General features: G+C 50.6%; 1 protein-coding gene across 1 annotated transcript in view; it reads left to right on the top strand.

The window, feature by feature from the left end:
- The window catches only part of LOC119104370 (tachykinin-like peptides receptor 99D), a 33,332-nt gene extending 7,655 nt beyond the window's left edge, over nucleotides 1-25,677 (top strand). Inside the window, exons 4-7 of the mRNA XM_037228066.1 lie at nucleotides 20,008-20,108; nucleotides 23,636-23,726; nucleotides 24,147-24,283; nucleotides 25,542-25,677. Coding sequence (XP_037083961.1) covers nucleotides 20,008-20,108; nucleotides 23,636-23,726; nucleotides 24,147-24,283; nucleotides 25,542-25,647 — 435 coding nt within the window. The 3' untranslated portion in view covers nucleotides 25,648-25,677. The remainder of the gene's footprint in view (nucleotides 1-20,007; nucleotides 20,109-23,635; nucleotides 23,727-24,146; nucleotides 24,284-25,541) is intronic.
- Nucleotides 25,678-26,380: the final 703 nt, after the last annotated feature.

The raw sequence follows: 26,380 nt of genomic DNA, 5'->3' as shown, positions 1-26,380 counted from the left end.
TTTTCCACCTGGCTGTGCAAGTTTCATGTCACCGCAACCCTTGGTTATCGAGATACGGCTCCGGGAGTGGACGCGGGTCGTGCCGTCGTTCGGTGTTCGCGAAATTTGCGTCGCCCGTGTTAAGCCTATGGTGATTTTTATGATGTTTTTGCTCACCATGCGCGCATTTTTGCGAAACTTGCAAAATGCAGAATTTTGCCGTGACATTGCCGCGGTCTGCCACCGGCCCTTGCCTGTCTGAAAATTGCATTAGAAAACTCCTTACCGTGTAGCCTGCGCATGGCCCCAAAGAATGGCGGGTACACATACATGCTCGCGTACTTTTCCAGTAGCGTTTTCCTCTGGCTGGAGGATTGTCTTTGGTTTTGGACTTCTCAGTCGCAGTTCGTCGTGTTTTTCAGTGTCTCCAGGCCTTAACCAATTATCTGATAGCAGGGTTGAAAACAACTCGAACGACTCCCAATGGCTCACGATTTTCAATAAGGCATGTTGTTCTGTCGGCGCTTTGTAGCTTTCTTGAAGTACTGTGTCCAGCTTGCCTTTGTTCGTGAAGCATTGCTCGGCTCCACACTCTCAGGGGAAGTCCTTGTGTTAGGTTTTGACGAAGCAATGTTTCATGAAAGGCTATCATAACTTCGTGTACAAATTCACCAAAAAATGTGAGCTACTTACGAGTGCTTTTTCCGCTTTCAAACACGCTGCCATTCACAATGAATGGTGCCGCAATATGGTTCAGTTTCATCGATATTGTGTCGAACAGAGCAAAACGTGGGGACTACAAACAACGTATCACGTACCTAGGCCAGTGACTGAGCTGGGATAATTCGGCAGGCGAGGATATGAGAAGATATTGTGCTCGTGTAAAATACTGATATGGATGAACATGTACGTGACCAGCATCGGCAGATATCTATGGCATGGCTTGGTGAGGGTGAATGCTCCGCGGTTTTGTATCAGAATCAACTTTAGGCGTGCTACAGTGCTCCATCGCTCGGTGGCCTTCAGCGTCTGTGTTTTATAAACACCCTTCGCCCCGGCATGCACCATCATTGATCACACCGAGAAATAGCAGGTGCGTGGCAATCTGCCATCATCTGATAACATCCAATGGCATTGCAAGAACGGTGAGTGGGTCGTCTAAGTTTAAATGGGCCCCATCCAAGTCAACGCCACATCAGGCCAGATCGTGAGCATTACATGAATTTCCTCTCACACTCGCAGTATCGTGAACCAGGAGCTAAAGCGTGTCAAGGGTGGTGTTATGGTTATTTGACGGTGAGGTCAATGTCATTTGAGGTCAATACCACTGCAGATCAAACCTTTAAAATTGCCGAAAATAGTATTCACCGACCCTTCAGAGCATACCGTGCATTATGATCCACGACCACAACACCATAACCGTAGCGGAAGGTGGTAGGTGCAGGACATCCACACACAAGATCACTCGGAGATCATTAAATTACCTCAGGCACCGAAACACCGTCTCCCAGGAACACACTGGCTGGCCGGCACTGGCTTTTGTCGGATTTAGGCAAAACTCGAACGGAGCTTGTCTAGAAAACGTGACTTGGTTGTCTAGTGCGTGGCAGAACGCAAAGCTTGCACAAACCCTGTCGAGAAGGCGTGCCTTGTTCGGTGCGGCAGACCTGTGCGTTAGCGTACACAAAGCCCTGCTGTGCCCATGTATGCATGCCAAAGGCTGACGAATCACTTTCTTTGACAAGCAGTGCGGCTAGCAGTCTCGCACTGGCTTCCCCCCATCTTCGGAGGGCTACTTGCGTCACGCGTGCGACGCCTCGGTGGTCAACGCTCCCATCGCCGAGCCAGAGGTCGGAAAACATGCTGGACTGTCTCCCAAGTTGGGAGACAGTCCAGTTGGGAGTCCCAACAGCCCTTTTCTGGCCCACAGCCTGTCTCCTCAGCCAATTCACGAAATCCAGTCAATTAGGATTCCAATCTGAACATTTTAGAGTTCAGTTATCTTCTGTACACAGCAACATGAGCACAAGCACCAATAATAGGCATTTCTTACTTCCATTACAAACTGCATCTGACTGACTGAGCTAAGCATCTGACTCTGAGGCCTTCGGTACACCTGCGGACATGCCACATTGGGACTTGGTCGTCAGCGCACGAGCTTAGATGGCACCAGCGCTCCAGACACTAGCCAGGTATATGTTGTCACTGGCAGGCTGGTGGGCCTGACAGAGCAGGCCCACCGACTGTGGAGCAGCCAGGCGGAAGTTTGGTTCTCGGCCGCATTTCGAATGACCAGGCCAGCGGCGCGTGGGGACAAGTTGCTAACACAGCTTTAATGCCGGCCCTCCACGCGCCCGTTGCAGCTATGTACGACTCCAACGCATCGGTTTTGCGATCATTCCTGTACGTCTGCGCCGCCGCGTCAGCGACGGGCGCAGGGCGTACACGATGGTCACTGGACTTAAGACTGGCGACAAAATTATCGCGCTAAGACGAAACAGCATAACACCGCACAAGGCATGGTTCCTACTTCACCAGTGTCGGAAAGGGGGGGGGGGACTGATCTCCAGCAGCCCCAGTTCTCCCAAAGGGTCAGGCCGGACGTGACTGGCAGACGTTCAAGTCGTTGGTGGCCGTTTCCAGGCGCTGGGCGGCGCTGATGGCGGTGGTGACGGCGGCTTCTGATAGCTCAGGTCGCAGCTGCGGCAGTGTGGCGCTCAACAGTACCCAGAGCCGGGCCTGTTGCGGGTGGGATAAGGGTGAGGGTGCGGCTGCAGGCGCACGGCCACCCTCAGCGCGAGCGTTGCGCCGAGGCCGTCGTCGCGTGCCAGCGGCAGGCACGCCTCCAGCAGGATCCGGTCGGCGGCCGACGCTACCGCGCCAGATCGCCCCGCAGGCCACCACCACGTCGTCGCGACACAGCGCCAGCAGGTCGCACTTCTGAGGCTGACTTCAGACAGAAGCTCTTCAGCATCTGCGTGCGTGCATTCTCAATGTTGCCTTAATGAGGCAGGGGCGGGAGTCGCCAGCGTGCGGGACCGGTTTCAGTCGTCGGTGAGAGCCAGTTCCGTACAGCCTCGTACAGCCAGCACCAGGTCATAATGCAAGCAGAAACTGGACTCCGCCGGCCGGCCCAGTCGGCGATCGCCTCCGGATAACAGTCTACCGCACTCGGAGTGCAGGCGGCGTCGTGCGCTGCGCGCCGGAGGCCCTGCCGCCCGACCAGCGGGCTAGCCATATTCCAGGCGGCCGTATCGTTGGCGCAGCGGCCGTGTAGCAAGGCCAGCGCGTCGCCTCCCGCCGTCGACGCCTGTCTGCGCCCGATGTCGACGTGCTACGTGTGCCGCAACTCCAGCTGGGACCCGGCTTAGCGGCTGACTTCCGCGTTCGGCCGGTTCTCTATCGGGGTCGCCAGCAAGCAGCGTCACGTTCAGCGGGTGCTCACCTTGCCGCCGGTGGATGCCGCTGAGCACGAGTCGGCGCGGTTCTGCGACCCCGAGAAGCCGGCCGCCGCTGTCATTATTTCACACACACACGATGTCATCCCTGTAGTGCGGCGCCAACACTGAGTGGCAGCCGGTCACGATCGATACAGAGATATCCCGTGGCGGACGATAATGCGGGAGCCGACGCCGACTGCGAGCTGCTCGGGCTCCGTCACGGGGAGCTGGTGCTGATGTGTCGTCCAGATAGCCAAGTGAGGCGCCTCCTCGGCGCGCTACTTGGACGTCTCAGTCAGGATGACTTCGACTGATGTGGGGACTCCACAGCGCGTGCATTCTTCGGGTAACCGCGGATGGCCGCAGTGCAAATGTCGCCCTCGGTCGATCGGCACCATGCTGCCCGCCGCTGGCTGTCTGTTTGTGACCGGTACTCCCCTCCCCGCTGTTTTGGAGCACGACCGCTACGAATGCGGTCGCTGTACGCAGCAGAAGCGGTGCCCTGACTCCTTTAGAACGTGGCACCAGCGGTCACGCTGGGCATCGGTCGTCTAGAGAAGCGCTGGTCATAGAGTGCTTATCGGTCACGCTGGGCATCGGTCGTCTAGAGAAGCGCTGGTCATAGAGTGCTTATCGGTCACGCTGGGCATCGGTCGTCTAGAGAAGCGCTGGTCATAGAGTGCTTATCGGTCACGCTGGGCATCGGTCGTCTAGAGAAGCGCTGGTCATAGAGTGCTTATCGGTCACGCTGGCCGTTCCGCAGGGGCTGTTGAAGGGCGCCTTCGGATCGTCTTTCTGCTGGCTCGTGTACGCCTCGATGCACCAGATCTACAGCAGATGAGCGGCGTCTCCGGCAATGATGGCAGGCAACCGCCGCCTATTGACTTCAAAGGTGCCCTGGGGACGGCAAGGCGGTTGTAATTAATTTGCAGCAGCGCCCTCGTATTGTGGTTCCCTGTAGTGCACCTACCAAACCTTGGAAGTTACATTACCATATGATACGTCTTAATCGCTACACAAGTCTGGTGCAAATGAGAAACCATATGGACCGGATCATTTATACGTGAGTTAAAGCATTGGCCTGACGAGCCTTTATTCCCGGAATGGAAACAATCATAGAAGCTTCGCTTCCTCCCCCACCCCCCACAAAACACACACTGATGCGCAACACTGCTAAGCTGCACATGCTCTGTCCCTGGATGACAGTACTGCTGCCCTGAGTACTTTGGTTCTTCTCACGTATACCAGTTTTGATGTAATATAATTGTATGAGATAACAAATATCTTCACCGTGCTGTCTGGCAGAGCGGATTAGGGAGAATTATTGTTTAGTTGTAATTGTATCAGCGGTTGTGCCTCCTCTGGTGCAAAAATAGAAAAATGATAACAACCACTTGGTGGGAAGAGTGTTGATTAAAAACCATACAGCCACTGCACAATCCAACAGATTGTATAGTGCAGCGTTCAATCACACGGTAGGTAATAATTGTAATAAAATACACAATTAAAAAATAGATTGAGCACGGCACTACGATCGTTTCTGTGCTATGGTCGAGGGAAGATAAATTGTCATTGATAATGGGATCACTACTACTCAAGATGCCATAAAATCACCAACCTTGCCTGAAAATGGCCCCAGTAGTTGGCAGTAGGTCTTCGTCCTTTTTAGTTAGTGTGCATGAGCTATAGGCATTGCCAGTTCTCGTACAACTCTTCTGTTTCTCCTAATGTGCCTGACTCTTCCCTGGTATAATTTGGCATTGGTTACAATTATAATAACAATTATCAATAATAATGTCAATAAAATTATCAAAAAATGACCATCCTTGTATTCATGTGGCTGCCTGTTATCCATTCCTGTGGAGCAATATCAGTTATTTCATCTTAATTCTTGGTTGCATAGTACAATTTTGTTGTGTCCTGAAGTAGAAATTAAAGTGAGCACAGTATGGCAGTGTCGTTTTTTAACGCAATATTCTGCTTTGTTTGCATCAGTACGCACCAATGTTTGTGGGTGAATAGTCCAGCCACTAATATCCATCACTTCATCGCTACATAGCGACTGTGGTGAACTTTGAGTTTACCTTAACTATATGAAATGATTCATAGTTTTCAACACTACAACCAATGACAAATTTATCATTTGAAGGCGTCAATATGAATCCAAAACACAGGCATGAGTAGGCTAGACTATCTTGTACGTACCATCAAAAGAGACAGCAGGTTAGATGTTCATACAATAGTATTTTTGTAGTCACTGGCTATGTTAACGTGTCCACCAGTAGACAAGTTTTACTTGGAGCTTTACTCCGTGAAATGAAAGAAATTGAGAATAACGTTATTAACAATATGTTGTTTGTATGTATCTTAGAGCATGCCTAATTTCAAAACAGGAAGTTAAATTATTTCACCATATTTCATGAAATGTCTTTAAACAGGCAGCATAGAACTGATGCCATCCACAAGTCCTCCACCATATGATGGAATTATATTAACCTAACTTTTCCACAATTTATAGCATTCAAAGACTCTCACACAAACAACACAAATCAGTATCCCTGATATTCTAGTCCCATACGAGGTCACGACAGCAAATCATAGAAAACTGCAAGTCTCTGTAAGCTGATGTTTCAGAAATGTCCTCCTAACTTCTAGAGGAACTATTCCTTTGAATATCACCTAACTGCTATTTGAGCACCACTAAAGGTGCATAATACATGAATAGCCAATCAACACCCCCTGTTCATGTGACCGACAGTCTGCCAGCAATGTCAGCACAGCGCGCAATTTATTGAGAAACACAAGACACTGATCAGAGCAAAATTATCTTTGATTACATTCAACACGGTGACTTGCACACGTTGCACACTTGCACTTCTTCAACACGCGTTTCAAAGCAAAAATTATCTTACAACACAAACACCGATCTTCTTGTCACATAACCGCTGCTTACGCCATCTTTCGCAACAAGATACCGGAAGATGCACACAACGTTTTCTCCCCTTCATCGGTAGTCGATCGCATTATTGGAACTACCTTTTCATTTCCCTCCGAAATCGATAGAATACGTAACCCGCCTAGGTAGCTTACGATCTGGCCACTATCGAGCAACGGCGGCCAGCGCAGACGCGCAGACGCGCAAGTAGGCCCAGGCTGGTTGGGAGAGTGGAATTGACGATGGTCTTACGCAAAAAATTGCTAGACTACCACTACGAAACGGCATTGCAACATTTTAATCAGCAATAAGGAAAAACATTTCATCAAACGAATCTTATCGCATTACTTCCGTTGTCAGTAAGGCGGCCCTGAGATTGCCGATGAAAGTCACCTAGGTAGCTCACCCGGGCTGTGCGTTGTGAACAGGAATAGTGCAACTGCAGTGCTCACGATCACTACAAGGATAGTGCAACTGCAGTGCTCGCGACCACTACAGATACACATAGATGCTCAGCACAATAAGTGTTACAATTAGTTTCATTTCGTCAACAGTTGGACATATCATTTACATTTACGTAGGTATCAAGCTGGGTTCTCAGAACTGCGTTTGCCAAGGGTGGGCTGCCCATGAACAAGACATGGACGGGTCTCTATCGCTAAAAGTTACAAGGGCTCGAGACGGGCTGTGGTCTGAATAACAGGTACTGATGCAAGGCATGTGGGATGAAATTATATCACATAAATCAACTTATCGCCGATCTTCACATTTCCATTGTTCACTCAAAAATCAAGTCAAACACGGCCATGGGGACTCAGCCAAATATTTGGCAGATATTATTTTTAAAAAAAACAAGATAAAACCTTCATAAGAGGTGCATTGTACTGCGCAGGCGTCTTAACGTTCCACAAAATATTCTGGTTACAGTTGTAGGAAACTGTTCGGCGCCACCCTACCTTGACAAATGCGGCCAATTAAGCACACAATCCAGCACCCAGCATGAGAGGAGAAATGCGACAACGTCTCTGGCAATGAGGCCGTAAACTGACAACGTGATAAGATTTCTAGCAATAGAGCCTTGAAGAGAATTGGTGGATGAGTCGGGGCTCTTCGAAGTTAGAGCTAATCGTAGACAGAATGGCATTGTCGCTCGGCGCGGAGGTCGAAAACCTTGCTTACTTGGCAACACCGTTTGAGGCCATTCCAGGATACTGCAAGAAGTCCAAGGAGACACTGCAGCGTAATTTAAAAAATATCATCCCCTCGGTCATGGCCGAGCCCTTAACCCCTCAGCTAACAATAGACGTAACGCCCACCAGCACGATCGGCTAGCGCATTTCACAGTCCGCACCTTTCTCGTATGTGCCCCCCCCCCCCCCCCCTCTCCCCCGCGGTAACAGTCCGACGGTCCCGTCCCCGCGCCCATTCCGCTGGCCCTGCCCCTCCCCCTTCTGTTCCCTTTCCTCGACGGAGCGAAGGCTGTATGCGGCCAGAGGACTCAAGGAGGCCGGACCGGAGACACTTGGACGGATCAGGAGCAGGCGATGTGGTGGGATTAGTCGTCTGGTGTCTGGTGTGTGTAAGAGGGTATCCAGTAAGAAGCAGATCAAATGAGCCATCTACCAAGAGTCACGTCGGGTGGCTTAAACGCATTGTGCGCTGTGAACATGCCTTCTATCTTCCTGCCTCCTTGCAGGCGGGCAATGCGGGTTTCAACAGCTGTTTCCATCACTTTGTGCAAGGATTGTTCGGTACCTGCGATTCTCCTTTGGAATCAATGTCATATCTCCCTGCACCAGGATGGAACTGTCGAGAACGGCTGTTTTGGCGTGGCGACATGTTCGCAAGAAAACAGCTCATCATTCGTAGCTTCACGAATATTGCTTTTCGCTTCTACACAAAAGGCATTACGCATAATGCGTATATGCTTCAGCTGTCCATGTGCCCGCCGAGAGCCTTCCAGCTGATAACAGCTATCGTGCGTTAAACATGATTATGTGCGCGTACACGTCTGCTGGGACGCCCGGGGCGGGGGGGGGGGAGGGGGCATCTGCATGTGAGAAGCCGTCAGCGACGCATCGCACGCCCTCTGCGGTCTGACCGAGCAGCTCCGCATCACGGAGGGAAAGCCGACATCACCCAGGGCGTGCCGGGTCAGACGCTCCTAAACTCTTTTACCCGACATGCCACGTCCGTGATAGGCGGCCCGCTGCGCAGACCCGCCCTGGAGCGGCCAGCGCTGCTGCGCTGTTGCTGAATTGCGTCAGCACGATGCCTCTGTGTCGGCGGCCGGTGCTGCCCGCGGAAGATCAGTGGAATACATTACTGGCCCCTAATTCGGCCATGAGCCAGACAGGCGGTACAAGCGGTCCGCGCGCCGCCGGAGGCTGCAGCCGGGAGGAGCTGGCGACGACACGTGTTCTACCGGATGAACTCCGAAGCCTGAAGCTCCAGATATCTTCACGGTTACGGAGGGCTCTCCGTTTTGACATGCGACTCGATGCCCAACCGAGCGTGGTATGGTGCCGAATGCAGGCGTCCCGTCGCGGTCGGAGAAATGCGAGCCGGAACCCGAGTGGTGCGTGCGCTTTCCGCTTCACGGCGCCTAGGCAGCCGGCTGCTGCGCACGCGCGATGGAAGCCGGCTACTGCGCGCGCGTGGTGGGAGCCAGCTACTGCACACATGCAATGAAAGACGTCAACTACACGCGGGCGATGGAAGCCGGCTCCCACGCACGCGCAATGGAAGCCGGCTACTGCACGCGCGATGGAAGCCGGCGCTCAAGAAAGCGCTTAATGGGAGCAATGGCGAAAGAAGTCTGGCATCTGATAGCCACATGTCCGCCCTGTTGAACAACAAATATGTAACATTATACATATCGTGTGCAATATAGACAAACTGTATTGCTCACATCGGGTTTGTTTCATGCCGTGCGTTGTTTGCAAATGCCGTTCTCATTATTTGTGAACTTGGAAATCCCCACAAGACACTAAGATCTCATTCGGTATGTGGGCATCTGGTGCATAAGAAAGGTTTTTCTTTTTAGAGATGACTGGCTTGCATCAGATCACGTGTTTGCAAGTTGGGGCCGCTGTACCAAAGCACGCTGAGCTGTAGGTCACGTTGGCATTTTATCATGTTCGTTACATCGGACTTATTTCAAATGCCGAGTTGAGTTACAGCCGCATACCTGCAGTTCATGTGGAGACTGATCCAAACGTCTCGTGTGATCACTTCCATGACTCTTCATGCAACGCTGCGAGTTGGTGAGCGTGGCACACCAGGCGAAGTGCGGGCAAATGGGAGTGAAAAATCTGAAACCGGGTTTGAGCATTCATGCGCCAAGTACGTATAGAATGATTAGGCCTGCCAGGAGAAGAATGGACGAGTGCGCCGTACGCTGGGTTCGCTATGGGAGATCGCACGCAGTTATCATGTGAGGAGACCCGCGTCGAAACATTTCGAGAATAGTGAGATTCAGATGTGTTGTGTCATGGTAGCGAGGGAGGAAAGAGGGAAGAAAGAGCAAAGGAGAGAGGGAAGAAAGAAATGAAGGAAGGAAGCAAAGAAGGAAGCAAGGTAGGAGGCAAGGAAGCAAAGAAAAAGAAAGTAAGACAGGGAGGGAGTGATGAAGAGAGGGAGGAAAGGAGGGAGCGCGCGGGCAAGGAAGGGGAGGAAGGGAGGGAAGGAGGGAGGGAGAGAGAGAGAGATAGAGAGAGAGAGAGAAGAGAGAGAGAGAGAGAGAGAGAGAGAGAGAGAGAGAGAGAGAGAGAGAGGAGAGAGAGAGAGAGAGAGAGAGAGAGAGAGAGAGAGAGAGAGAGAGAGAGAGAGAGAGAGAGAGAGAGAAGAGAGAGAGAGAGAGACATCCATCATCGCTTTGATTTCTCGTAGATCACGGGCAAGTGAGGGGCTTTAATTGAGGGGCTTTATTTGTGGTTCTCCTGCGTTTGAGACGTTCCATTAATGCACTCTTTTAAAATAATATACAGAACACAGTCCGCGGACAACCATTTTTAAGGTAAACGAAGGACGTGGTGGTGAAGGGATCTAAATATTCTCCCTGATCTCGTTTAAGATCTGTTTCTCGGTAACGCATCCAGCGTTCAAGTTGCATGATTGATTCAGCCCGCATCTCGGTTCCGTATCGATTTGCATCCGTTCCAACAGCTCAGTTGGATAGAGCGCCTGTCGTCCGTTGAACCCACTCATAGCGAGGTGGGTTCGAGTCGCCTTAGACGCTCGCTCCTTGACAGCCATGGCCTGTGGCCGGTGGCAGCGGCCGCGCTGAGGGACCGGTGGCGGTGACGTTAGTGGGCAAGACAGACCGCGCCGACTATCCCGTGCATTTCCAGGTCTGTTTCGCCTGTCTGATTCATCCGATACGTTTGTTCTGTCGATGTGCGTTACGTAAGATAAAGATTGAAATGCCGTTTTGGTTATCAGGATTGTACAGGCTATTTATAAACACGTTTGTATTGTCCTGACGCAGCGGGACGATAGGCATCGCAAGTTAATAACTGTAATATGTGCATACTATTTCCTTATTCAGCTTGCGCTCACAGACGCCATGCGTGCGTCTCACGAGCTATCTTTGTCTTTCAATCGCGTAGTCAGGTGCTGAAGTTGAGGGACACAGGCGAGTTCAAGGTCGTGTTCATCACTCGTTGCCGGCACGTACTTTTGCGGAACCACCCTGACGTGTCGGTGCATTCAGGCAGAGGCCAAAAATTGCCTCGACGCGGCCAAATGCCAAATATTCCTCAAAACACCACCAATTCAGACTAAATTCCCACCAAAATCACCCAGTGTACAGTGTAAACCTGCAACCTCGAGAGCGGGGACGATCCGTCTTTGGTTTCCCCTTGGCCACGTCCCTGCACGTCCTTTGCCGAAGACGTGTTTTACTCTGGCAAGAGGCCACATTCCTCATTTCGTGGTGGCATTCAGCAATAACACGATACCTCCACCAGCAGTGTCTGCCAGAGATCTCGTCATTTTTGGCATCAGTTCTAGGCTGGGAGTGGTTCCCTGAACACCCTTTCAACACGTGTGATGGCAGTCGTTGACGCTAACGACGAGTAAAGGGTAAAGCCTCCTCTTTGGTCACTTCCGGGGCCAGTGTCGCCCTTTCGGACCGATGAGAAATGGCTCAGCGTAAGGGGACTCTCATTTCCGTGTTCCGACTCCGGGTTAGTTAGTAGGTGTGATTTGGGCTGGGTTTTGACTTCAGTAAGGAGTGTCTGCTGTTCGCCATCTCTCAAAACGTGCTGCCAATCATTGCCTTCGTTCCTAGTTTGGAAGAGTTTACAAATGATTTCAAAACTTCAAAGTGTTGGGCACGTTTCCATGGTTTCCAATGTCAACGCTTTCCTCCGTTTCAAGTCTCAGTTCGCTTTAACTTTCCTTCAGCTTGAAGCAACTCCCCCGACTCCTATCCTGTTCGTATGAAGTTCTTCACGTTGTCGCTAAACCTTTCGGTACGGCAGCCTCGCCTTGCATCCATCCGGGAAAATACTTGTAAAAACTGTATGCCTCCAATCACTTGGCCATCTCCAGATGCACGACTGAGGTACTCAGCCAAAATCTTAAAAAAGAACTCATGCAAATGGAGTACTCGTCGCCAAATTTTGACGGCTTAACGCCTGTCCAACGTCCACTGATGCTCCCAAGTGTCTCGAAACGCTATTGACTCCGGTATGACGCAACCATTGGCGAGCTTGTGGAATAGTCAGCGTGGTTACGGGATGAGACAAGGGGATGTTCAATGGGATGTTTCCATCATGGGGTGGATCAACTTTTCCAGGCGCCCACACACGTTCAACATCCCAGAGCCCGGTAGTCGTGGTGGAAGGTCCCGGACCCTGTCCTGTTTGGGCTCGCTTGTCTTTGATCTCGCACCTCACAGGGCTTCCAAAAATACGCTATCCCACACTTGTTTGAACAACGATTTACAGAGATCAAACAACGTTATGACCGATAATCTGATGAATCGGCAAACACATACAGTCACCGCCGACAGCCGTTATGACAAAACTGTCTCGGAATTGATCGCTCATTTTCTTCCCTGAGCTGGCAACAATGCGACAACCGTTTTGTCTTCATGCTACGCTTCTGCAGCTGCCGATCCCATCCCCTTTTGGGGCGTTCATTAATACTCGGAACTCAGGACTCAGCTTGATGAACGGTGGTCGTTTGAAAAAGGAACTAGTCATCGCCGGCTAGTTATTTGAAACAGGGACCGGGGACTAGTCGAACCAGGAACCGAGATCGTGCAGCAGCAGAAATGTTTCTAGAGCAGTCGTCCTCCAGATTCAGGCCTCGAGACTCAAAACGCCATTACTTTGATCGTGTTTTGTCCTGGATTTCTTCCACGCGACATGCTGCGATGACTTAGAAACTCTCAGACACATTTCACGTTCGGCATTGTCAGGCTGTCAGTTCGGAGCCATTGGCGCTCAGTCGGCACGTCCAGACATGCTCCCACTTTAAGGCGAATATCTATTTCTAAGCCCGGTCGGAGGTGTACAAATGACCCCCAGAGGAGAACACCGTGTCTTTGCCACTACGAACGTGACGTGGTCTAGGGCGTCTGCCTGGACGAGTCGAAAGTAACACACCACTTCGTGTGTCTATTCTGATGCATCTGTGAGCTTATGATTTGGCATGTTTGGTTTCGACGTACTCTCTCAGCTGTAGCAGCGAGGCATTCCCATATTTAGCCTTTGTTCCTCCCCCAGCCGCCCGCTCGCCAGGGGGTCTTTAGTGATGGGAGCATTAGCTCATCCCATCCAAGACCGAGTAGTCAGCTTAGCTGGATGCGATCTTGAATCTAACAACAAAAGTGGCGAGAAACTCAAGTGAGCCGATGATGGCAGAAAGCAGATATCTTGGAGGACACGCCACGTTTCGTGCACACAGCTTTCGTCGGTGGGAATATCTCGTCAGTGAGTGTTGCTTTTGGTATTCCGCATAACTCCCAGCATCTCAGTGGTCTTTCTCCCTTTTACTTTGGTAGTGGTAAGTCATTCGTTGGCGTTCTGATAGTGGTGCAGTCTTCCTTCGCTTCGTCTTGCCACACGGGTGTACCCTTCTAGCACCAAATCCCGAATAAATCCGCGTTTCTGAGAAACTCATGCATCTCATGCATCATTTGGAATTCTATCCGCAAGCACCTTGTTTCCTCGGCGGTCTCACCGCAAATCATCATGCAGAATGCTTCATATGCTTGAGTCGAGGTCACGGCGGCATCCCCGGGAAATGCTTGCTATGCTAGATTTTCATGAGTTAGGACGGTCAGTGCCGAAGCGAGGTGTCCTGTCACCGGGGGTAAGTCTCGTTGATTCGTAAACGGCTGGTTTCTTCTCGGCTAGAGAAAGCGATTTCGAATTCTCCTTCAATTTTAATTCACCTTTGTGAATCCTTCTTGAATTTTACTTGAAATTACCACCAGAGCTGGCATGGTTTTGAATAGAGCCGGATTAGGGGATCGGCTCTGTTGCTGTGAAGTTTTGGGCTTTGGAAAAACCTTGTTGACACTGCGTACCCTAGCCACGGTTGCTGCAGTAATTAAGCCGTTTTTCATTGATTTCTATTAACACGGCATTGACCGGGGTCCTCAGCGACACGCCGTTGACCGAAAAGGGGAAGAGTAAAACCCCTGCTTATCTCAAGAGCGGCCGAGCCGGATCTTAAAAATCAATGAAATCTGTAGTGTCATGGCGTGCGGTCTTGGCGACACAAAAACTTGAGCTTGAATGTGTATCAAGGTCACATGTCAAGGTCAACTTACAAAAAGATGGTACTCTGGAATATTTGACCGCGCCCACAACGTCTTTCATTAAGAGACGTATATCATGGGATGAAATCATTGCGCCCTGATCAAACATGGTACATATGAAGGTGTCCAATATTACGTGCGCCGTACTCGGCCTGGAACGAAGGTTAGGTGCTGTGCAAATAAGAGCTGAAACCTTGGTCCGGATGTCTATTTTGGTTTATTCACGTTCTTCATATTTGAACTATCTAGACGCAAAGTGAAAGAGCTTAGCCACAATTATGGGCATCAGAATCGTTGGCAAGAGCTGTCACTTCTTCGTAAACCATCTAAGGTCAGGGTCAAATGAATGACCTCAGCGGTAAATAGGCAGTTGGATCAATGTTCGAGTTTCTTTCGACGATTTGATCCTGTCGACAGCACAGCCTGATACCCTACATCCCCGCCACCAGTCACGTGGTCGTCGGTTTGCGTGTGAAACTGATGAGCAGCCTCCGCCACCCCGTCCCCGCGCCGCTGCTGCAGCCCTGCGCCCAGCCGCCCACCGCCGCGGGCCCGGGCCCGTTTGTGCACGAGCTACATGAGCTGTTATGCGTTCCAAACCGTAGCTCAGTCACTGTTACAGATGAAACGCGGTGCGGGAGTCCTGCATTGTCGTATTTGGGATACTTTTTCATGTCTTCGTAAACTGAGTCTGAGACCGAAAAATATTAAGCCTACTTTTCAAATATTCTGGTCATTTGGCAAGTCAATATTTTTCCGTGCAGCATTAAAACAACCTAATGGTGATGCATATAAGTTATTGACCAACTGGTTTGATTTCCCGTTTGCAGATGTGCAATATGTTCTCTCGTTCGGCCCCTATGTCAATTTGTCGCCAGCTATGAGCCTCTGTAAAACATCGGCAAACATGACATCAATCTGACGTCACCCATGCTTGATCTGTCATTGAACTCATAATTGTTGTCTTGACACAGGGCCTAGATTTCATCGATTAATAATCAATGAAAATCTTGCAGCGGCATCTCGAAGCGTTCTTAAATTATCACGCATGTTAGGCAGGGGGCAGATTTACCCCGGCCAGCCCCACCCCCCAACCCCCAGCAATGCCGGGCTAAGCCGCATTTCGCGACGGCGAGTTGGGGAAGGCGCCTCTTAGATTCCCTGTCACTCTTCTCTTCATTCAATTTCTTGATCATTCTAGGATGATGTTGTTCATGACCTCTAGGTACGTCTCCGGAAACCGTGAGTGTTTGCGCGATATTTCTGCTAAAGCACGGAGACGAGACAGTGCACCGGGTTGCTAGTGTTCAGATATGGAATCTCTTCCAGGGGATTTTCGTAGCATTCGTCATTATAACACTGAGAGCTGACATTCGTACCAGATAAAGCATGCACTGAGTGCGGAACACTCGTGCCTTTTGCATCGCAGTTCTTCGAATGCTATTGCGTCGATTTCCCCCAACTTATGGAGAAGGTGATTTGGGTCGTGGGCTAGAATCGGGACAGGTGCCGTTATAATAAGCAGTGTTATTGGAGCGTGGCTGGTCTGATCTGGTCTTATTTGGACCGTAGACTAGTTTTGACTGGTCTGACGCTAGCCCAGCCGAGCAATGACTGATAACTAAAGGTGAGCATGGGGCTCACTGGGCCGTTTCAATGTGCCGTGGGACTACCGGCAATCACCGGTGGCAAACAGATCTATCGCACTGTTTTCCCGCCCCTTGGGGATTTTCTCCCTCTCAGATGGTCCTGCTCGTCGCCCCGCCAGGTCGTAACTAGATATGAACATATTTCTGTGAGAGTCCATACTGGCGGGGATTCCATAGTCTCGCGAGAAAAAAAAAATCCCTAGGGATGGATAAAGGAAACTGAACGTTCATCGCGGTTTCCATTACCGCCGGCCCTCCCAGGGCAGCGGTATGGCAGAATTACTGAAGTAAGCCAACCCTGACGTCATGAATTACTTCTTGGCGGATATGATGGCGTCAGGTGCTCCGTCCCGAAATTGAATGGCATTGAATGACCAGCATTCTGTCGTCGCCACGGTATGCGGTCCCGCACAGGTATTCGTAAGGCCACGTTCTGTTCCACGCTAAGGCTTAGCACTTCGGTGCGACGGGTAGTTCTCACATTCGGCGCACCTTCCTCCCTGCTTGCTGCCCCCTATTGCAGTTTAGAACAGCCTACGGTGGGCCTGACCACAATGACGCCGCAGCGTGTTGAAGTATTCGATGATTTGGTGATTACCCTTTAGGCATGTAAAACACCTCTGCTCTTCCACGATGCACTGTCTTGCGTCATTTTCTCCGCCGGGCAGGCTACCCTGCTTACCACTGCGCAGTCTTTTTACCACTTAGCACCTACCCAGCGAGCGAGCTCTAGTCTGGGAGACACCACATACGCGACACTAGCATAAGCCTGGGAGACGTCACAGACGCGACATTAGCACTAGTCTGACATACGTCACGTGCACGACACTAGCGCTAGTCTGGGAGACGTCACAGACGCGGCGTTAGCACTAACCTGGGAGACGTCACAGGCGCGACATTAGCACTAGTCTGGTAGACGTCACAGACGTGACACTAGCACTAGTCTGGGAGGCGTCACAGACGCGACACTAGCACTAGTCTGGTAGACGTCACAGACGCGACACTAGCACTAGTCTGGGAGACGTCACAGACGCGACACTAGCGCTGGTCTGGGAGACGTCACCGACGCGACACTAGCACTAGTCTGGGAGACGTCACAGACGCGACACTAGCGCTAGTCTGGAAGACGTCACAGACGCGACACTAGCACTAGTCTGGTAGACGTCACAGACGCGACACTAGCACTAGTCTGGAAGACGTCACAGACACGACACTAGCACTAGTCTGGGAGACGTCACAGACACGACACTAGCGCTACTCTGGGAGACGTCACAGACACGACACTTCCAAATTCCAAGAAATTTCAAGAAGCAGCCGTGCAGCCAACGCTAACAAAACGTCAGCTGACAGGCCCAACTTACATAGCTGCCTGAAATCCAAACTCTCTTCTTACATTGATCATCAAACTTTGTGTTGTGTACATAGATTATGGTAAGGAGTTTTTTTAGCTGAATCTGCACTGTAGAACAGTCTATGTACTGCGTAAGGTGAATGCTATTTTCTGTACGCTGTTTATTTTTCGAACTGTGTTGGAAAAGCATGCACGATTCATACAAGTGCAGGCAAAACGTCATCCAATAAGGTCATCTGACATAGTTGCTTTGATTCCTAAACTCGTCTGTAGTACCCATACTTTAAATGTAACTACTAATTCTGCCTACTAATTGCTCTGAAAAAGATGCAATTTTCTGTAGCCTATTTATTCTCAAGATTATTTTGGGAAAACATCAACTGAGCGACGTCCCCCAAAGCGTCTGTGCTGTAACCTCGACTCAGCTTTACCTAGTAGTTCTGTCAGCTTGAATCGGATTGAGCTCTTTCTCCACGTTGAGCGTTTTTCCAACGTGCATCTGTCGCTCGTTGTGTGGAAGCTTGACTTCTCTTCCCCCCCCCCTCCCCATGAATAAGGCTTCTTACCATGCGTAGGCAATCAGCGTCTCCCATGGTCTTGATTGGATCGAGTGTCGCAGTAACGTTTTCCGCAACAGCAGTGATAGCTGCGGATTGATGAACAGGTGGAGAACTTCGAAGGCCCTCTACGCTAGACTGTATTAGGCGCTGCTCACCCCGAACTTGTTTCTCTCCGGTATGTTAATAGCCGAGATGACATCTGCCTTTGACTAGATTAACCATGCAGTGGCGTAAGGTGCCAACCACTTAGCTTCATCTTAAGATGGAACATTTTCTTCACAGTCGGCATGTTTGAATCTGGTTTTCTGACGTCGTGAACACAAGGATGCGGTTTCTATATGGTGACACTTCGCCTTTAAAATAGATGATGACAGGCTTTAAACGGTGACTCTGGTGAAGATTCACCGACAGTGCTATGGAACACTGGACAGGTGCAGATGGGCCACGCTGGTCTTACTCGCTCTTCTACGTTTCGACGGGGGTGTCTCCCATCACATCTTTGCTTATATCTGCGAGCACTTGGTCTTGTGTACCGCTATCTGAAATCCTGCACTCCAGTACGCTGTGCAACAAGAGGTGAGTTTCTTCATAACTTCTATGCAGACGAATAGGTGAATAAGTGGCTCATTCAGTGGCCAGGTTTTCTAACCGGCGTGAGCTTCTTGCTAAGCGCGCATTTTCTTCTCCGAGTTCTTTCCTCAGCTCCTGCTGAATGGCCGCTACTTCCCGCGTCTGAGATACTAGGGGCACTGAGTTCAGTTCCCCGTGGTGATCGCTCTTCCTTCCAGCCTGGGGGGTAAACGGCGCCAAATAACCTCAGCCGCTGAGTGTTTTATGGAGCCCCAAAGACAACACCGACGACCATTTTCGCTCAATGATTTTGCACAGGCCACTTCCTATTCCACGGAGCACGGCCACCCTTTGGCATTTTCAATTAGTGTCAGAAATTGCTCAGAACTGCATCGGGAGATGATATGAAATGCTATTAAAACTTTGGCCATTTCATCATTACCACGCAATCCGTGGCAACGAACCATGCTATTTCTCATCGGGTTGTCAGCGATATGGGCAATTTTGTGCTCCTGCTGAACTTCATGCCTCGTTTAAGGGTCCGCCGTCGAGAGAAGTGTGTTGGACTGAATTCCTTTTCAACTGGGGTATCTTCCTACTAGAAAAGGAATGCAAATTGCATGCTCCATTCTCTGGCCTTGTTTGAGGCGCGTGTCGCCCTGCCCACCACGCGTGAAGGCAGCTCTCAGCGTGGGAAGGCCATCTTCAATTTGCCAGACAGTCTGGCAGCGCGCCGCCAGCTGCCAGATCCATGAATGCACCCTGCGTGTATCACGGAACTGAGCTGGCGGCCAGACCAGGCCCTCGGGTCTATTCTGGGCCTTTCGGTTAGGCAGACGACCAGGAAGTTTGTAGCCGTCTGCCGCTGCCGCTGCAGCGCAGAAGGGTTCAGTGGACGCGTAAAGGGCAGAAGGTCAAGGTCAAACCGGCAAATTGGTTGCGCGTGAATGACCTGGGTTCACGCTGACTGCAGATGCAGTCAGCGTGATAAATCACGCCCTGGTCTGCCAAATTGTGCGCTACGCGCTGATGCAGTTGCCGGGGTTCCACAGTGAAAGCTGTTGAAAATTCTTTCAGACTTGAAGAAGGTTCAGTGAAATGTTGTGCAATATCTGTAGATGAATACGACCAGAATGCATGTCAGTCGCATTCCGTTCGTTTACCTGTTCCGATGGCTCACTTGGTTAGACCGTCTGCCCTCCGAATCACCCTCTCGTAGTGAGCGGGAGGTGGGGGAGGGGGAGGGGTGGTCGAGTCGATAAAAGGCTCGCTGTTTGCCCGAAGTGGGATGTTTAGGCATTCACAGGTGATATTTTCATTACCTGAATTAACCGACAACCCTGAAGTCACACCCTATTTTTCCGCTGCATGTTTGCAATTGTTTTTGACCACTTCTTACACTCGTGTTTGAAATTTTAACAGGGCTGCATATGTAAGTTATGGAAAACCTCCAGAATGTTTACGAAGGTCCAAACTTACTCTACTGCGTTCAGGATACAACAGTGGCTTGAATGCAGCTAGTTGTGATTTAAAAATCGCAAGAAGTAACATGGTGTATTATTGCATTATGTTTCCATTCAACATATGGTATTGCATCATGTGTTTGATGCGTAGAAACGACTTGGTCGTTTCACCACCAACCGGCATGCTGTGTGTCAAGTCCGCCGGTTCTACAATACCTCCAGGTGTGTTCTTGAAGAACACACGTGTTTCAACAACTGTCTGAATCGATGACCTCTGCTGCAGGTACTGAAGATGCTGGTGATCGTGGTGGTGATGTTCATCATCTGCTGGCTGCCCTTCCAGCTGTACTACGTGCTGCAGTCCATCTTCCCTGTCATCAGCCAGTAAGCATGCGGCTGGGCCACAGCAGCCCTCAGAGCCCTCAGAGCCCGGACCCGGGCCTCATGTCAGACCCGGATCCGGTGTCGTGAATCAAGGGTTCCGTTCAGTGCGGTCTTGGTTCACACTGCATGGGGAAGTGTGCCATGAACTTCTTGTTTTGTAAACGCGTCAAAATTGTGATAATCTGCGAATTGAAAGCTCAAAATGGATGTTGCGGCCTTTCTGGGTTTTCGCGCTCATACGACTGAGTAACAAAAGAACACCAGGGGTGCAATTTCCTATTCAGTTGACTGCGGGAGAAGGCTGTAGAAAGGAGCATATTTTGCCATTTTTCCCTCCTTACACTCAATTCATTTTGTGGAACCGCCGTCTGATAAGAAGGCCTATATTTTAACTTATTTTAACTTCATGGGGCCAAGATCAGGCGTTTAAGCTTCTATCTGGTTTGGTTGTTTAGGTACTTTGTCTTACAAGGTTTACCTTGTCTCTCCATAAGCATTCATGGTGCATGATGAAAAAACGCGGGACGACTGCAAGCGGTGCGAGATGCCACAAAATCGTGAACATGCCGAAACATCGCTGGAACTGATCCGTTGTAAAATGGTCACCACTGCAATGTGCCTCGGACTGCTTCCCTTTGGAAGAGGAGTAGATCATACTCAACACAGCAGATCAGAGGGAGGGTGGACGTCGGTAGGAACGACATTCTGATGTTCCTTCCCATCAGATTGCGTGAGCTTCTAGCCGTTTCTTTTAGACACTCTGCATCATCATGCAGCACTGTTAGCACTTTTTCAGTCAATTTCTCCTTGTGGGCTGGAATGATATTGTACGCTTTTCAGCAGCGCTCCTGCATATGCAGCTGTATTCTGACCCAGTATGTATCAACCCTAGCAACCAGACTCTGTGATGAACTTTTTGAGATCCGCTGTGGCTTAGTTTTCTGTGAACCCAAGATCGCGTCAAAGGGGCGACATTGCCCCGCTATCCCAGTGACATCTGGCGGTAACTTTACAAATTACGACATCCTGATCTCGGTCCCGCTATAGCGACGTTCATATTTGTTTCCCGCCAAAATCGAAGGCCATGTCTGGCCGAGAAACTCTTTCGGAATATATTTCGTGGCCGGAACTTCTGGAATCTTCTGAGCCGTGCTGAGCACTCAGCCGGGCTCCTCCATTCAGTGGACACTGCCCTTCTGGGCGTGAACTTCCATTAAACTTCCTCGCGGAAATAACCAGCCGTTAGCTACGGGAAATACCCAGCCGGTGTATCTGAAGCTTTCAAAGAGGCCTCAGTGCTGAGCTGTGGGTTAAAGCGAGATGCATGGTCTGTTGACATCGGCAATCGCAGCTTCGAAGGACCATTTCCTCGGGTGCGAGAGCGAATTTTTACTGTCGAAGTAAAGCAGGCCTTTAATACAGTCTCTGGCTGAGCGATGTGTTGGCACCGCGCTTGTGGACATTGCGGAGAAGTCAAGTGCTATTTCAACCTGCTGGTCATCAGTGCATATTGTTCCTTTTCCGGTAATAGTTACCTTCGAAGGTCGCGATAATCACGCTATCACGGGTTGGAGTAAATCATGATATCAATAATCAGGGATTACTCTGATATCAGGGATTTACAGTATGTCATGCGGTAGGCCCGCTGGACAGTTTGTTGGTTTTAAAAATTCTGCAGTGGATCTGCCTTTCAAAAAATGCGTCACTTGTTGGCATAATTTAAAGGATCTACGCATGACATATTGTGCCGCTTAGCTGACTCAGTCTATTTAGGATAACAAAATGATACATTTGGGAACTAAGAATATGGCCATCTGGATGGAAAGCTGACGCGGCGTTGGAGCTGTCGAGGCCATCCGCATGATCCGCGCCTTCTAACTGGTCATGATCCGCGCCACTCTAACTGGTCATGATCCGTGTCATTCTAACTGGTCATGATCCGCGCCATTCTGACTGGTCACGATCTGCGTCACTTTAACTAGTCATGGTGACGTGATGGTAGCTAGACTTAAGTCTTAAGTTCCTGGATTTTGATCTTATGGATTGATGAGCTCTTACGTTGAATATATTACCTTTTATATGCCATGAAATGGTGGGCATGAGAATATATCAAGCTTTCATTGCACATCATTCACGAATATCCGATGGTTTTAGCAGCGATCGTGGTCATCAGTGTACAACTTTAAATATAAAATGTGACTAAAGAACCTGAGGTACGTGAGAAGATGTTCCAAATTGGTGCACAATGTCATTACAAAATGCACTAGTAGTGCTACATTCACTCAAATTTGTAACAGCCCACATCCTGCCAGATCCGTTGGGAGTGGCTACGCATTCGTCGGTATAGGAGTCAGCACCCGCATTCGTAAAATGATGGAGCTGTGTCTGTATGTCATAGCTTGGCAGTTCTGTCCCCGTAACTGAACAAACCATAGCATATCATATTGCAACTTTACCGGCGTTTCGACCTGATGTGTCGCCTGTATGTGCCTCCATACTTCATTACCTTCCACGCATCCTGTTTCAATTGGCCTCTACATTTAGAATGCTTAAAATAGCAAAGGTAGGCCAGCTTGGTGGTTTCCTCGATCTTCTCCAGTAAGTTGGCGCCTGTTTTACTCCTCCTTCAGAAAGTGAAACAAAGACGATTTAACAAGCACCCGTCTCTTACGTTCATAAAAGTCCCAAGATGGGGCTGCCCACTGTTTTAAGGAGATTATGAAACAAATCAGTCGTAGTCATCTCCACATGCGACACCAGGGTTGGAGGTCGTCAGCGAGGCATGGCGGGCCTCGGTTGACACAATGCTGTGTGGGCGGGGCCTCCGAATGCGACGTGTTAAAACTGTGTGTACGTGGAGCGGCAGCAGCAGTACACACAGTTTTGGTGGCAGCTCCCAATTTTTCAATCAACGCTTCCAATTTCAGTAAAGGCTCATGCGACTATGTTAGCTAGTTCAGCAGATGTTGCAGGGTGCCCCAGTAATTCTGCACAGCTCTGCTTCTGCGGAATGTCATTTATACTTGTCCTGCGGTCAAGCGCAGCAAATCGTACGTCGTTTGCGGTGAGAGGGCTTTATCGCTGGCATGTTGACATTGATGTCATCGGTTAGAGGATAATGCGGTGCACTGGGACTGCGAATGTGACGGTCATCGTTCGCTGCAAATTGACCAATCAGCGAAAGTCATGATGTCGTGCGTCTTGCTGATTGGCTACCGTGATCTTCTCGGCGCCTAGCTGTAATGGTGCCCTGCTACCGACTGCAATGGCAGCTTTAGTTTGTGAGTCTTGGAGACAAAAGGCGTCCATGGGTGCCTGCTGTCCAAGGATGATCATTTTACGCGCGCGGCGGTGACGTTCTGCGTGGAATAAATCAGGGCCTCCGTCAGATTGGGCATGTGTTGTGTTCCACAGAAATCAGCCCATTAGCAGCCGTGGAACTCCGTAATTGTTTGCCAACAATGCAACTATCGCGATTTTCGGGTATCATTCTGAAGCGTTGAACTGATGACAACAAACTTTTTCAGGTTCCGGTACATAAATGTGATATTTTTCTGCTCACATTGGCTCGCCATGGCAAACAGCTGCTGCAATCCTTTCATCTATGGCATCTACAATGTAAGCTGTTTTATACGTGGGCTCCTATTTTTTTTTTTTACTTTTTTTACTTTTTACTATTACTCGTTCAATCTTTTGGTTATGCTTGCTTGGCCATCACGCAAATGAAGATGAAGTAGGAACGTGCATGTTTGCCTGTTGTCGTAAGCTATGAAATATCAAAGGAGACACGTTCTGTACTTCACCGAATAGATCGGGTTAAACGTTCGGACCGGGCCTCAGGACTTTCGGCGCTGCTTTGCACCACTTGGCCCAACGAGAAATTCGGCGAAGTGGCTCTCTTACCTCAGCATCTGGTCTTGGAGCCCTTACAAATAGAGCGCAACACCAAGCATGTCTCGACTCTGACTCACAGTGTACGCGCGTTACTATCGTTCTCCGCCCGTAACTCCTTTTCCGACGTGCCACTCGTTCTTCCAGGAGAAGTTTAAGCGCGAGTTTAAGAGCAAATTCCAGCGAAGCGCTTGCCACGAAGCACGTGACTCGTTCGATCACGACGACGCCTCAGAAGAGCTCAGGTCACGCTTCTCGAGGTCACTGAAGGGCAAACTCTGGGCGTAAGTCTTCGTGCAGACCATGTGCTGCATAATGCATGCCGTCCCCCGTGTTTGGAAACGGTGTGCAGATTTGTTCCCAGGTTAGCGAGCTGCCATGGAGAACTGAAGCTTTGGTGGCAAACTACGTGCTTTCCTCCAGCTTTGTTCACGCCGCGTTGTCAACAGTGGTCGGCCAGTCGGCGCAAGCCAAGGGCGTCACTGGGATTTCCCGCCTGGGGCGGACAGCCATTGACCTGTGGTGTGCCCAAGTGCTATTCGGGGAAAGGGGGTCAAAGCAAGCAAGTATCTGTGGACCCACAGTTGTTCCAGTTTATTCGTAACTTAGGCTTCCGTGACGCTTGATAGGCTCCACTACCCCACCCACCCTTCGTGACGCCCGTGCTTTGAGGATCCCGACCGATGCACGCAATTTCGGTCTGATGATGTCTGATGATGGGATTAGTCAGAATGATCAATCGCCTGGATCAAGTCATTTGAATAGGGCGAATCCTGGGACGCACCATGTCCATTAAATGTTTCCAGGAGGAGCAAAGGCTATAAACGTGGTAGACGTCACCTCAGTGAGGCATGCGTTGTGATTCCTCCGGTCTTCAAAATCACATCTTACAGTCCACTAGTGTTGCACGTACTTCGGTGGTACAAAGCAGTCGCATAATCCGGTTGTCCCACCAGTGGAACACCCTTGAACAGCGTGACATGGCTAATGACTTGCATGATTCATCTGCTTCAGCGCACCGCCTCATCCGTCCCTCATTCCACACCTCACCCCCATCCGGTGCGTGGCTGGTGCGACTGAAGTGAGCAATCTGACCGATTCCCGCGTTCCTTAGCGCCTTATTTCTGAGCTGTTTGCCTTCGCCAGGCCGGTGTCGGCTCCTAGGTCTGTGGCAGTGAGTCGCGCCCTCTGGTGCACTCTGTCCTCAGTGCGATGTCAGTGAGTTGTGCGTGCTCGACTCTACGTCGTCGCCAGACGCCCTGCCCCGAGCCGTGCATCCCGTCCCCCTCCCCATCCCTCAGTGATGCTGTCAGTGTGCCTCCACTCCTTCGCTATGGCGTCAGAGCACCGATTGACTAGCTCCTCTAGCACTGGTGGAAAATCCGTTGCGACAGGTGGAACAGCTGCAACACCAACTCTCCTTAAATTCGGTACAACTGTACCGTCTCTCCACTGAAATATGACGGACCACCCTGCTTACTTTGCTCAGCATTCTTCACCCCTGTCCTCCAGTGTCAGTCAGAGAGCGGCGCCGTGTTGCAGGGGTTCCTCCACGAAGTCGACCCTGGACCGCGGTGTCTCCGTACCGCTGAAGGAGCTGGAGCCGCTGTCCGGCCGCCCCCCGGCCGATGCCAATGGACCCGTCTGATGTCGGGTCACGCCGCCAGGGGCGGCTCCAGGTCGGCGGCCGCGGCCGGGCGGCCGCCGGCGGACGGTGACCTGGGCAGAGGCGCCGCCGGCGGTGGACGCGCTCGCCTCGCCCGAGGCGGCGCTCGCGCGCCGTCGAGACGGTCGCCAGCGGCGGCGAGGCGCCGATGGACAGCGTGTGACGTCACAACGGGAGTGATGTGACGTCACAGTCCAGTGGGTTGGATCGATCACATGGCAGGGACTGGGCGCCGCCGAGGGAGGCTACTAATACGTGGCATGGCTTGTCGGGAGGCATTACGATGAGGCAGGACCTAAGTGGCGTGACGTCTCTGGGAGACCAAAGAAGCCATGACGCGATTCCAGGACGTGTCGTGTGGGACGTGTCAGGACGTGGACGTGTACCAGGTGGGACGCGTAATGCCACCGAACAGCTGTGAGATATGATGTCACGGAACGCGAAAGCCTGGGCTGAGTGTGTGTGGTCGCACAACTTGGCAGGCATTTCATGTGATGTTGTCTTGACGCGTTCGGGTCCCGATACAAAAAAAAACTTGTAACTCGGCTACCGCAAAACTTTTCACGGAAAATATTCCTGGTAGGTAGGAGATTCAAATAGCGCTTGGTTGTTACTTGTGCGAATTTGAACATTTCTCAGAATCCAAGATGGCGGCCGCCGCCATCTTGAATGTTGGTACAGTTTCAAAGTCTTTTTCTCTATTAATCGGAAGGCT

This window comes from Pollicipes pollicipes, unplaced genomic scaffold, assembly GCF_011947565.3.
Source record: "Pollicipes pollicipes isolate AB1234 unplaced genomic scaffold, Ppol_2.1 Scaffold_6052;HRSCAF=7182_pilon_pilon_pilon, whole genome shotgun sequence".
Lineage (NCBI taxonomy): Eukaryota > Metazoa > Arthropoda > Thecostraca > Pollicipedomorpha > Pollicipedidae > Pollicipes > Pollicipes pollicipes.
The sequence above is the reverse complement of the archived record's forward strand: the minus strand, read 5'-3'. Positions and strand labels throughout refer to the sequence as shown.